The sequence below is a fragment of the Aptenodytes forsteri genome, unplaced genomic scaffold (assembly GCF_000699145.1).
Source record: "Aptenodytes forsteri isolate BGI_AS27 unplaced genomic scaffold, ASM69914v1 Scaffold304, whole genome shotgun sequence".
In the NCBI taxonomy this organism is placed as follows: Eukaryota; Metazoa; Chordata; class Aves; order Sphenisciformes; family Spheniscidae; genus Aptenodytes; species Aptenodytes forsteri.
Genome location: NW_008794886.1, coordinates 140,842 through 154,319, shown reverse-complemented (window position 1 = coordinate 154,319; position 13,478 = coordinate 140,842). Strand labels below are relative to the sequence as shown.

The 13,478-nt window shown below is 50.3% G+C and overlaps 1 protein-coding gene and 1 pseudogene across 1 annotated transcript in view; one reads left to right on the top strand and one right to left on the bottom strand.

Annotated features, from left to right (window-relative positions):
* Positions 1–5,435: 5,435 nt before the first annotated feature.
* LOC103895284 lies at positions 5,436–6,382 on the top strand (annotated as a pseudogene).
* A 3,645-nt stretch (positions 6,383–10,027) lies between these two features.
* LOC103895283 (hematopoietic lineage cell-specific protein) overlaps positions 10,028–13,478 on the bottom strand; it is a 19,123-nt gene continuing 15,672 nt past the window's right edge. The window contains exons 9-14 of the mRNA XM_019470890.1: positions 13,317–13,386; positions 12,981–13,075; positions 12,192–12,299; positions 11,378–11,687; positions 10,535–10,606; positions 10,028–10,164 (exon numbers count right to left, since the gene is read on the bottom strand). Of these exons, the coding sequence (XP_019326435.1) occupies positions 10,028–10,164; positions 10,535–10,606; positions 11,378–11,687; positions 12,192–12,299; positions 12,981–13,075; positions 13,317–13,386 (792 nt within the window). The remainder of the gene's footprint in view (positions 10,165–10,534; positions 10,607–11,377; positions 11,688–12,191; positions 12,300–12,980; positions 13,076–13,316; positions 13,387–13,478) is intronic.

The following is a 13,478-nucleotide window of genomic DNA, read 5'->3' as shown; positions in this document are numbered from 1 at the left end:
TGATATGCCTCAGTAGATCAGAGGAGGATACAAACATTGATATTTCTTCTCATAAAGGCTGTCCTGAAGACATTACCACAGAAAATGGACACGGATTACCAGAACTGAATACCGAATTTCTGGCATCTGGCAGGATTTCAGTATATTTTAATATTTGTGCCAAGTGTTGATGGTCTCAGCAAAGCCCTATTACAAGTATCAGTGTGGGAGGGGGTTTCTCCGAGTGCTTGTGCCTTCCTCTAAATCCTGGAAGAGTGGCCAGGTTATATTGGAATGCCGTGCCACTGAGTTTCTGTATGAAACAAGGAAATGTTCATCATTGCCACAAAAGAAAGGTGTAATTTTGTAAACTCAAAGCAAGAACTCACAGGACTCTACTTGGTGCCTTAACTAAGTCCAATCAAAGCTGCTGCCAGATCACAGTCCCACCATGGCCATGTTCTCTCCTAGTCCCCTGTACCACACTCTCCACTCCAGAGAGCCCTGCACAGCCTGGGCTGGGTGGGCATGGTTATTGTAGATGGTGGGAGCACGGATGCAGTGCAGATGCCATGCAGTCACCTTATGGCTGTGTTGCCCACAGGTTTGCTGCTGCCAGTGTGGCCAATGGCCAGCCCTCCTCATTGCTGCCTCTCTGCTGGCATTGGCCAGTGTAGGCACCTCATAGCCCTGCAACAGATAAAACGGGGTCATAAAGAAGGACTTGGGGCACAGGGACTGCAGCTTTCAGCCTCCCCAGCCAGTCACACTCCTATGGCCCATGGTGCCTGGCATGGTCAGTTGTGCTGCAGCCCAGGCACCCCAAAAGCTGCCACAGGGCTGGAGCAGGAGGCCAGGGCTAGAGAGCTCTGGCTGGTCTGCACTTGGCACAGCCTGGAGCAGAACAGGAGATCAAGGTGGGTCCTGTGCCAGGAGGACTTTGTCCTGTGGGCTCAGATCCCACTCGTGCAGGCTGACTGGGGGAATGCTCCTCTGCTCCTTGCTCCTGCCACTGAACAAGAGCTACCTCTGAAAGCTTCTCCCCCAGGACCCTCACAGGGTTAAAAGCCTCTCCTCCACTCACAAGCCTCGAGGACACACAGGCTTTTCCTCATGCAGGTAAGACAAACTGGACAGCACCTGAGGACATCGCTAGTTTTTCCGTCTCACCAAGTACTGGATGCTGTCAACTGTTTGCTCTTGGACATGGAGGTAAGGGAGGGCTGGGAGGGCAGGACCGCTGCCTGTGGTGGGGCAGGGCCTCATGCATGGTGGGACCCTCACAGGAGTCCCTATCAGCACACTACTTGGGGGGCAAACCCAGCACTGGCACCCAGGGCTCCGGGGTGGTTTGGGTATGCAAGCAGGCTGTGGCTGCTGGTGATGCCTCAAACAAAACAATCCAGTCCTTTTCAGGAGAAACTAATCCTGTGTTATTGCCAGCTCCCTCAGTCCAGCCATCACCTCAGACTGGGACTGGACTGTACCCAAGGCTCAGGACCTTACCTCCCATGACTATATGCTCCAGGCTACCTGGTCTGCTCACCTGAGTGCAAATGGTATGTGGTAGCTTAGCAAGGAAAGCCACATCCTCCTGCAGGAGCAGCTGGCTTCCCTGGGTGGGCACAGAGCACATCTGGCCTCCTGTAGGAGGAAGGGTGACATAATGCACCCCAAAATGCTGGAGCTATGTACGAGCGCATAGTGGTGATGTAAGGCACCCTGCTTCAGGGACTGCACCAAAGCTGAGCTGGGTCTCAGACTAGTGCATCACCATTGCACCAGTCAGGGGTACCTTCCTTCTCCCAGGGGGAATGACAGAAACCAGCTGCCTCCCTAGCACTGATGGCATCAGTGCTCCCTCTCTGCCCCCTAATCCAGCCTTTCTGGACTGGTCAGCAGTGGGCAAAGGTGTAGCTGCACTGGGAAATACTTGGCAAGTCATTAGTTACCATGAGAAATCACCTTCAATGCAAGTGAGAGAGAAACAGAGGAAAGGAACTGAGGCAAGGTGGAGACTCTTTCAAGGCTCATTCCTGTGCAGTCCAAGGGAGAAAGGGAGATTTTCCTGCCACATCTTTCTATTTCATTGTGTACAGGATGTCTGAGGACAGAGGGCTTAAATCTGGGATTTCTTGTCATGTGGCTGTGTCCACTGACTGCTACATTGCTTCACACCATGGTAAAAAATTAGGGTCATTCGTCTGCACGACTCCTGTGGCTGTCCTGTAGCCCTGTAGCTCCATGCCTAATCCAGCCTGAATTTGTCAGCATGGGGAAAGGAACATCTGCAGCTCTCCAGAACTCACTGTCCCTCCTGCAGTGGAACTAACAACTCCCTGCTGCTGCTGCAAATACGATGACTTACATGTCATCGCTGTGTACCTACATCAAACCAAGGGCTTGTTGGTAGCATGCAATGGGCTCACACACCTCTTGCTCACCTGCTTTTATTTCCAAGTGTTGAGCCCCAGTTCGGAGCATAAACAGGTGACTAACCCTTACATGCCTAACCTCCTACTATTAATTTATCACTCTGGTTCTTGAGGTCCCCTATTTCTCCTATGTAACAGGCAGGTCCCCACCTTCACTGGTGCCACCTTCACCGTAACCTGTCAGCAGACTCCTGCCTCTGGCTAACAGGTCAGTAGTAAAAGCATCCAACAAGGTCCTGGACAGAGCCTTCTCCTCTCACACCTACACCATGGAGGCACTTGTGCCCTAACAAAACCACCAACTGCCTTAGCGCTGTGAAAGTTCACACATACATAATTTTGAATTTATACAGATCAACGTGCACATTATGCAGCTTTGCAGACAGGGACAGCTGGAGACAGGAGATGATACCTGGGAACACTGCTGTGGTCTCTCCCAGCTCTTGCCCCTCTTAGGCACCTGCTCCTGGCTGCAACACTGGGCCAAACAAGTTGTGCTGGTTTTGCATCAAAATGCACATGGCTTTGGCTGGGGGCTGGCTGGAGGAGGAACGATGGTCTGAGATTTCCAGAATATTGGATAATATAGTCCTTATGTACCTGTCCAATGTATGCAAAATTAGTAATAAAAAAAACCCTATTAAAGAATATGTTGACCTGGGAGTCTGCTGTAGAGTTCGGCCAGGCAGTGGTTTCTCAGCCTTGTAGCACCCACATCCAAGATGGAGTAACAAGTTTAGATGTCATTATGCTAGGCAAAGAAGAATTTATCTTTTGACTGAAAGTTTTCCCTCAATATTAAAATTAAAAAAAAAAGTTGAAAAACTGGAGAGTAAAAGAGAAATTAATCAGAACTTAGCTGCTCTTCTACTTAGCAAACACTGATACTGATTACAGTGCACAAGTAGAAGCAAGGAGAATATACAATTAGAATAGAGGGTCCTTAATCTGGAAGAGAAAGACCTGAAAATTATGAATGAGACAGAGCTGACATTCAAGCAATTCCAACAGGAAAAAAAGCACACAATTTTTAACCGTGCTTTGACAGTTTTTGCGGTAAGTAGCTGTAAGAAAAAACCTCCCACCAGAAGCAGTGAATTCTCCATTGCTCAACGTTTTAAAATCATGATTGATACATAGATACATGCTTTGGTCAGAGAAATTAAAAACAGATTAATGGGTGTAAAGCAAGGGTACCAACCTGAAATTTAACTGTGTTGTTTAATCTCATGAAGAGACATGACAATTAACTTCAGCTGCTAAAAACACATGCATAAAGAGGAAGGGAATGCTTTCTTTTTTTGGTCATATTCACTTTGGTCTTATATAATGGCAATGGGCCCCTGCATAGCCAGCAGGTGACATCTTTAATGTTTAGTAAATGGAGAGTGACATGAATTGATAGCTTGTCTGGGAACACTGTTGAATCCTGACCACAGGAGATTTGTCGGAGTTACCTGTAAGGAAAAGCTGCTCACAGCTGCCCTGTGCTGAGGCAGGCAGGCCTTGTTTTGAAGTGTACGATTTCCAAGTCAGAATAGCAGTGAACTAAATCCTTGAATTCACTGATGTTCAATCCTCCCTCGCACCCCAGCCATACCCCAGTGCTGTCAATGAGAACCCGCCCAGAAGCCAGCACTGGTCCCGCCACAGCTCCTGGCAAACACTTTGCTCAGCGATGGCCAGTACACTGGCCAGTTACCTTATTCTCTGATTCAGGAATAGTTTAGAGTGCTAACATCTACTGAGGCAATCGAATGGAGCCAAAGAAAAAGCTGCAGAGGGAGAACAGCATTTTATTATGCACAGCCCCAAGATCACCTATGGTTCCCCAAGGTGCCCTGTATTGTCATGCAGCCACAGTCTGCCTTGGTGCTTTCCAGCCCTGTTTGCCCCCTTATCGTCATATATGTGAGCTTAAGCCTCTCTGGATCCTTTTCCTCATCCAGCCGAGAGTAGCCCCTGGTTTCAGACTGGCTGAGTGCAGTGTGTGCCCGTGCCAAGTGCTGGCTGGGACAGATCTGCACCCCAAGACAAGGTGACTGCAGGTGGTTTTTAACCTCTCTCTGAGCCCCATTTCTTCAGCAGCCTCACAGAGGCTGCTGCACCAGGCCATATTTGCACACCAAAGCACCTGGCCTATGTCTGCTGGGCTTCATGGCACTGGCATGGTGGGCAGCAGCAGCTCTGGCCACAAGCACCCAGCAAGCATCACCTTCAACAGCCCTTGTCTGAGGTTTATGAGCAATAACTGCTTCCCCATGCCTCATCCATCATGTGGACATGGTCATTGTAGCTTCACATGCCATTAAGCAAAACCCTTGTGTCGGGGTGAAAATTGAAATAGGATGATGGAAGAAAGGTCAGGAGGCCCAGGCCAGTGGAGATCCCTGAGGGCTTAAATTCACCTGTCACTTGACAAACACCTTGTGGTGAGTCATCCTCAGTTGGAACTCATGCTTTTTAAAGTGCTGGTTATCACAGAGCAAAGCACCCCCAAAATGGCAGAGCAGGAGACAGGACAAAGAAAAAAAAATTCTTTTAACTGGTGCAGGGTGATGCCACATCCCCAACCCAGCGGCTGGGGAAGAGCAAGCTTAGTGGCTGTGGCATCTAAGGAATGATGCAACCACGTCCAGGAGACAGGGAAGCATGTAGTCGCAGTAGGTACAACCAGGAGGAAAAGAGAGACATACTTGGTATACTCAAGAAAGGGGACTGGGCTGGCAGGAGAACCCAGGAGGTGTGGGTTAGTCTAGATGCACACTGTTCTTGGTTTCTTCTGTGTGATTCTCTTGCAGTCAGGTATCCAACATTGAATGGCAGCTCTCTGGACTCTAAAATCCTAGTGTTTGTGAAATTCCAACATGGGAAGCTTTCAACCAGTATGGAGATAGGAACAAAGCCATCCTACCAGTGAAACCCTTGCCTCGTGGGTGGTTGTGCTCCAGTCCCCTGGCTCACAATCACCACCTCCTCACAGTGCTCATTTCTGCCCACAGACCAACCCAGCTGGCTCCCATGGCAGGTGAGAACCAGACTCATGTGACGGAGTTCATGCTCCTGGGCTTTTCCCACGGCCAGCCCTTCATCTTTGTTCTTTTCCTGGCCATTTACCTGGCCACACTGCTGGGGAACTCTGCAATACTTGCCCTCGTGTCCCTGGATCCCATCTCCACAGCCCCATGTACTTCTTCCTCAGTCACCTGTCCTGATTGGACATTTGCTACTCATCAGTAACAGTGCCCAAGATCCTGGCAAATGCCCTGCGCCCGCAGGCAACCATCTCCTACCACGGGTGCCTGGCACAGATGTTCTTCCTGATGGGGTGTGCGGGGGCCGAGTGCGCACTCCTGGCTGTCATGGCCTATGACCGCTACGCAGCCATATGCCAGCCCCTGCGCTACTCCCATGCCATGAGCCGGGGTGTCTGTGTGGTGGCAGCAGCCAGCTGCTGGCTCTGGGGGATGCTGGACTCGGCTGTGCACACCCTCCTGGCCTCCAGGCTCTCCTTCTGTGGGGCTGCCCGGCTCCAGCACATCTTCTGTGACGTTCCCCCACTGCTGAGGGCTGCGTGCAGCAACACCCGCCCCAGCGAAGTGGCACTTCATGCTGCCAGTGTCTTTGTGGGCCTCAGCCCCTTCCTGCTTGTTGTCATCTCCTACCTCTGCATCCTGGCCACCGTCCTTGGGATGCCCATGGCCACCGGCCGGCACAAGGCCTTCTCCACGTGCTCTGCCCACCTGCTCGTGGTTGCCCTGTACTTTGTGACATCCAACCTGAACTACAACCGGCCCAGCTCCGGCTACTCCCTGGCAGCCAACACACTGGTCTCCGCACTGTACTGCATTGTCACCCCCATGTTGAACCCCCTCATCTACAGCCTCCGCAACCAGGAGGTGTGGGAGGCCCTATGGAAGGCTGTGCGGGGACGGGACATGGCGGGCTCCCCAGGCAGCAATGCATGAGCAATACCAGGGCTGCAACAGAGTGCTGGTGTGGCGTCAGCGCAGCATTGCCTGTCTGTGGGAAATCTTTGGTGGCAGCACTGGGCTCAGGGCTCCCTGCCCAGGCAGTGGCTGCTTGTGGCACACTGCCATCACTTGTCTGACCCTCAGCACATCACTGATGGCAGAATGGCAAAAGCAAGTTGGGAACAAGGCTACAGTTCCAGGATTATGTCTTTATTTTGCAAGTGTCGTGCTGAGCTCAGCACAGGACCTGTTGCAGCTACACTGCTACCGGGGAATGCTGTAAAAGGCAATTTCATATGGCACCAGACACATGCTGGCCCCAAACAAGGCTGTGAGCTCTGCCTTGGGGCTGCCCAAGGTACTGAGCCAGGCCCTGCATGGGACAGGGGGCAGTGTCTTGGATTGCAAAATCTGGCCTCTGCAAAGGGGCTGTCACACCATCTTCCTTCCACACATGCTTTGGCACTGGGTCTGATGTCTGCTGGGTTTCTCCAGGCTGCCATGAAAGCTCTGTAGCATTTTGTACATTAGCACAGCAGCCAGCAGTTTAAACAGGCCACCCATTATTCTCAGTGCTTTGGTCAAACAGCAAGTGAGCTGTGAGCTGGCATTGCTTAAATCCTCACCAGAAATGCTTGCTTTGCTTTATAGCCATACAAAAATCAAAATGCAGTTGTTGTGAGTGGTGTGGCTGTGGACGATAGTGGCTGAGGGCTGGCTGGTGATGTGGGGCAGCCAGCTTCATCCCGCTGCCACTGCCTCAGCTTAACCTCTTCTTGCTGGCCAAATCTGCAGGCAAGTACATGAGGGCCAGCAGTGTCCAATGCCATGACAGAAGCCAGGAGCAGCCAGCCACCAGTGCAAGAGTCTGCATGGGGAGGGAAGCTGGCACAGGCTGTGCATGCAGGTGCACACCTGCAGCCACAGCAGCATTTCTGCAGCTGTGCCACATAGGGGCACGTTGGCTGGAAGGGGCCAAAAACATGCTCATCCATTGCTCAGTTACCAAGAGATACCCAGGAAGATCCAGTCTGTTCCCAAAGAAACCTACTGGAGAGTCAAAAAATGGGCCTATGAGGCATACAGCTTGTTGGGAGCAGTTTGCCAGTTCTTCTTAGCACACAATACGCACTGATTTTATTCTTCATGGGAAAAAATGTTTCTGTAACCCACATGTTGTGATGGCCTGTTGCTCCTACCCAAACAGGATACAAGCCTCTCAGCCAGCTCTACTTGCTATACACCCTTCTTGATTGTAAAAAATTATTGAAACACACCTAGTTCAGAGTCTCACTAGGACACATAAGAGAGTCTGCCACAATGAGGCCCATTCTGGAGAGCCTCCTGGAAAGAAACATCAGGAAATAAAGGAAAAAATATTGGGAAAGTTATTTCAGGGAAGAACAAAACAAAACCACCCAAACCAATCAACCAAACAAAAACCCAAACCAAAAACCTCCAGAAAATTTACATTAAAATTGACAATTTATAACCTGAATCATAATGTGTCTTTCCCATGATTGACAGACACAGATTGTGATATTTCTTAGTATCAAACACTGAGCAGGGATGCTGTACTACCTTCCAGGTAGTACAGCCTTGTTCAAGTGCAGGATGGTCCAGAACCAACCTGTGAGCTACACTGAACTCTAAAGGTGTCACAGTGGGACCCTCTGCACCCCTGCTGTTGGCAGCTGGCACTGCACTGGGGTGTGCTCCTGCAGCTTCTCACATGCTGTGCTACTCAGCGTGTCCCTGATTTATTCTTATTGTGATGGTACTTGCATACCACAAAGGAACAACAACCAACTACAGTGGCATGTTGAGCATCTAGCCTGGAACATACTGGTTCAAGGGAGGGCTTCGGTTTGCATTGGATTATTACTGAAAACTGCTTCAAACATTAAAAATAAAAAATTTCCTCTTGTCCTGCTTCCCACCTGCTCAGCCTTTTCCCCACATCTGTGATGAAGGAAGGCTAAGGGGCCCTTTTCACTGTGCAAGGAACCAAGCCTACAACAGACACAGGGGACATGTGCTGTCACAGAATAACCGGGATGCAATTTTAGTCAGGCCAGAACAGAAGCAGTTTATTACTACGGCTATGAGGGAGAACACAGCACAGCAATGACAGTCACTGCTGATACGAACTCTGCCCAAATGGGGCAGTTACAGAGTTTATATACCTTTAGGTTATGCAACTCATTCTTCACCAAACTGTGTCAGATAAGCAGGATATTGTAAATAACAACAGCATTCTTCAGATAAGGAGGCTCTAGCCAGCACACCCTTTAACAAATAATTCACTCCTTTGTTAATTAAACTGGTGAGACCATTACTTGCAAATATTTCTTAACTAGTGAGTCCTGCAAAGGCCTCTGAGGCATTAACTATTTCACTGTCACACTGGGAAGGCCTGAATTCAGCACAGGGACTCAGACCACCCAACAGCAGACAGAACAGGCTGAGCCAAATACTGGATGGGGGAACCTACCTACCTTTAGCACTGACTGCAAGGCACACTGGAGCCCTTAGGCTAGAGACAAGCTGTGGAACTGCTCTTCCAGTCCCACCTGCATGTGTATGCTTATTTATACTGTCAGAGCAGTTAACAGGAAAAATGGAGCTCTATTAAAAATATTCTACTGCCTGTATCAAGCAGTAATCAATCTGATTCATTTGGTAGATTGAAAGGATTTCCCTGGCAGAAATGGCTGATGGGCTGCCTGGGTGAGAACCAAGACAGTTATCAACATACTCTTTGTTAAGTGAAGCCTTTTAGTATTTCTCTGTTGCTCCAAGACAGATTTTCCAGAATAATTCTTCTCAGAAAATAATCTAATTTTTACACTTCCTTTTTCAAGGTTTACTCCAGAAATGACACATCTCCCAACAGCATTCTGGCACACAGAGGAAAACCAAGTGAGTAATCTCCTATCTTAGCAAGATCATCCTACATTTTCATTGAGCCAGCACACACTTCTCTTGTTTAATGGAACAAGCTCACTACAGCCAAGCTTGTGTCTGTGTGCAGGAAAAGTCAGCAGTGTTCACTGTGATGGTCAAATGTTCCCAGGCCCCAGCCCCGAAATCTGCCCAGATAGACCAGGTTCATGTTTCTCTACCCCATGCTGCAGACACAGTTCATCCTGCAAGTGGAAACCCTTCTTGGGAACAAAGGCAAGTTTGACTTTCACAGTGCTCTTTTCCTTGACCCCTGGGTAGGATGAGATCCATGGCCACAGCAACTTAAAAAGGTCCCATAGCTCATGTCCCTTCTGCCTTGACTGGATTAGAGTTGGTGTGTCTTTTCTGTGAATTGCCCTGTTAGGAACAGGAATGGACATACGTCTCCTGCAAGCTTGCTGGTTGACACGTGGGACAGCCTAGGTAGAAAAGATGTCTTATATCGCACTCACATGCTCTTAAACCATCCCACCTTTCCCATCTGGAAGTGGATGGGAACCAAAGTCCTCTTGGGCACAGGCCAAAACATTCCCTCAGACACTGCCAGTTTGCTCCTTGCTATTTCTTGCATGTAGACATGCCAGACTGAGCCAAATTAAGCTAATAACACATAAAAGGCTGAAGCAGAGAGAGGCGAAAGTTTGGAAGGCAGCAGCTTGGACAATGCTGGTTTCACTGCAGAAGCTTCACATAATTTGCTGGAAAGAGGCCTACTTTGCCCCGGCACTGCCCCCGCCACCAGCCTTCATCTACCATCTCGATGTGTGTGATTGTGTCATCAGGATCAAAAGAAATCTCATCATCTCCATCTGCAAAAAATGTTCAGAAAAGATAGTCACAATGCAAAGATAACCCCAGAGAGAGATAGTTTTACATCCCTCCTCCCACCCCCCCAGGAGGAGAATACAAAACAAGCATTCTGATAACCCCCAGAGTTCATCTCATCCAACCCCCATCAAACAGCACAGATAAAGCAGAGAAAGAGCAAGACTTCACAGACAAAAGATGAAGCTTCTGTGTTCCCAAGTCAGGTCTCATTCTGCTTTCCAAGAGGAAGAAATTTAAACCACCAAGTCAAAATCTTTTCACCACTGCTGATGGTGTAAGCCACCACCTCCCCATTGCATCGCCCTGGCCAGCTCCCAGTGCCTCTCCCCACAGCCTGGATGGCAGACCCACCTCCTTGGTAATCATAAAGAGCCACTGCACAGGTCCCAGGGCTCTCCACCTCATAAACATTGTCCATTTCCCCTGTAGAAGACAGAACAGGCAGATGAGAAAGAGGGTGAAAGCAGCCATATAGATCTGGTCAGTGCCACCCTCCACCCAGCTGTCAGCCTTGGGGTGAACCACATCCAAACCCTATCAACAGGGAGAGGTGTACCATGGCTCAAAGCAAGGTATGACTTCCCGCCCCTTCTGCAAGGAGAGAGGCAGGGTCCTGATGCTTCATGTTCCTCTCCCAAGAAAAAGGCTGGACATAACTCCAGCCTCTCCACTTACCATCTCCAGTACCAGCAAAGCTGCAACAGAAACATCAATAGCAGCCCATGCAGTTTGCTTATGTGCTTGGAGGAAGACCGCCCTGCACTCCTCACACCCAGGAGACATCACCAGATCAGGTCTCATGAGCATCAGCCATCTGAGCGACAGGCTGAATTAAGAGGTCACCCCCAGGCCTCAGTGCAGCACTGGCAGTTGCTTGTCAGGAAACAGTGCACCAAAAGCATCAGCCCAGGTCCAGCTTCTTCAGAGCCCACGGCAGCCCTCTGGTCCTCCTGCCTGAGTCCTGCTCCAGCAGAGATACTTGCTGCCTGGCCCAGAATCCCATGCAGCTGATCTCACACCTTGGAGCCGGGCAAGGGAATGGGAGACGACCAAGTCTCCATCATCATGGGCTGCTACCCTGACCATGGTAGACTTCAGGATACAAATTCCCTCTGGAGTCTGTCCCATACATCCAATGAGGTGAGCAGACAGATACAAGCTCCCCAAGACATGGGCTCTTCCATCAGTACTCACCCAGGTGGGGCTGGCTCTGGCTGGGCTCCTCAGGAAGGATCTCCTCATAGTCCTCACCTCCATCTCCTCCATGGTCATAGATGGCATCCACCTTTCCCAAGGGTGCTGGCAGCTCCTCATAGTCAGCACCTCCATTGGTACTACCACAGTAGTCAGAAGGCTCTGGCAGCTCCTCATAGTCTCCACTGACATCCAAACTTTCACTGTAGATGGGCTGATCCTGGCTGGGGATCTTGCACAGCTCTTCGGACAAATCTGCTGGCCTTGGTGGCAAAGTGGGTGGTGTTTCCTCATCCTCCCTTTTTGCTTCCTGCCATGAAGTGAGAAAGTGACAGGAAAGTCATCTGCAAAGCATCCACTGCAGGCAGCTCTCCCAAGACTGCACAGCATCCAACACAAGGGAGCCCGCTCCATGCCGGGTGCCTTTAGTGTTACCATGACACAAATGGAGCATCATCCTCTGCACAACAGGGAAACAACTCAGCCATTAGGTCTGTGCTGAACTGGCACCTGGGATTGATGTGAAGACACTCATGGCTCGTGTATTTGAACCTCTCTCACATACTTAGCTACAGTTCATTGTACTGCCACTGCACTGACCCACTCCAAGAGCCCGTCTCATGGTGTAAGGTGCTGTGCAGCCACATCCCATCACCATCCCAACGTTTCCGCCCTCACTCCTTCCAAAGCCTCTCCCACGCTGTGACTGCACCCCACTTCTTCCTGCAGGGCTGCCCGTAAAGCACAGCCCCCTCTCAGGTGCAATCCCCTCTGCCTGCTCCCCTTCCTGGCTCTCCCCAGCCCGCCTTGGCACCTGTTCTCCTTGTGACACAGGCCTGTCTCGGTCAGCACTCCCAGGCACCCTTGCTGGCACAGTGGTAGGGGCTCCCTCTGTGTGGTCCTTCTCTCTTTGTGGGATTTCCTGCTGGAGAAAGGTCATCAGATCCCCTCAATCCCTTTGAATTAGGTCCAGAGCAATGTCCGTTCCCATTCCCAACAGAGCAACTCAGAAAATTTTCCTTCAGCTGAAATCTGTTACAGCTCCCATAAACCTGCCCCAGGGACTGGACACTAGCAGGCCTGTAACAACTATGGGGTCTGCAGAAAGTAGCCTCAAGGAGGGAATGTATCAGGGAATGCTTTATTGGTGAAACCTCATCTGCATATTGAATACAGAAACAGCACAATGTAGAAGGAGGTCTTGTAAACATGAGGGTTTGGATGCAATCTCCAGTTTGGAAAACCCTGAATGCAGACTGCTGGGATGGCAATATTGTGGAGGTGTGATTTCCCTGTTTGCCAGGCACTAGAGGCAAGAAGGAGCCTAGGCCAAAGCACAAGGGGTCATGGCTGGGTGCAGGCATGTCCTGATGTGTGTGCCGAAAGGGAAAATCCAGTGATAGCTGTGAAGTTCAATGGCAGTCCCTGGAAGTTGCAGGAAAGCAGTTTAGGCAAGAGGTTACTGTAAAGAGATCAGGTAGAAGGACATGGAGCTGTATGGCCCTGAGGAAAAGTGTGCTTCGCAAGCCTTGGAGGACATGGCAAGATGGCTACGGCTCACCTTCCACCGAGCTGCCTGGCACTCCCGAGCCTGCCGCCTCACCCGGTCCTCCTCTGACTGCCTTCTGCTCTCCTCCTCTGCTGACTTAGCCATGTTTTCAAATCGTGACCGCAGGCTGCTGGTGCCACTGGAAGCTCCTGTGGAGAAGACAGCTGATCAGGCCTGCCCAATGGCTCCCTTCCACCACCCCAAGCATCCAGGAGAAACCCAGACCTCTGCCTCTCCGAGAAACTTGCAGTTCAGCCACCTTCTCCTGCCCCTCAACACACATTAAATCCATATCACACCACAGCACATGCCTGCCAGTGTGCTGCCACAGAGGGACCATGAGGCCCACAGCTTCCCACCAAGCCCAGGGCTGGTACTCAGATGTCTTACCTGCCTCCAGTGGTCTTGTTTTCTCATATGAGAAGGTGGGAGCTGCCATCTCATTAAAGCCAGCAGCACTCTGCAAGATGAAGTGAATGAATCATAGAATCATAGAATCATTGAGGTTGGAAAAGACCTCTAAGATCATCGAGTCCAACTGTGACCCAACAC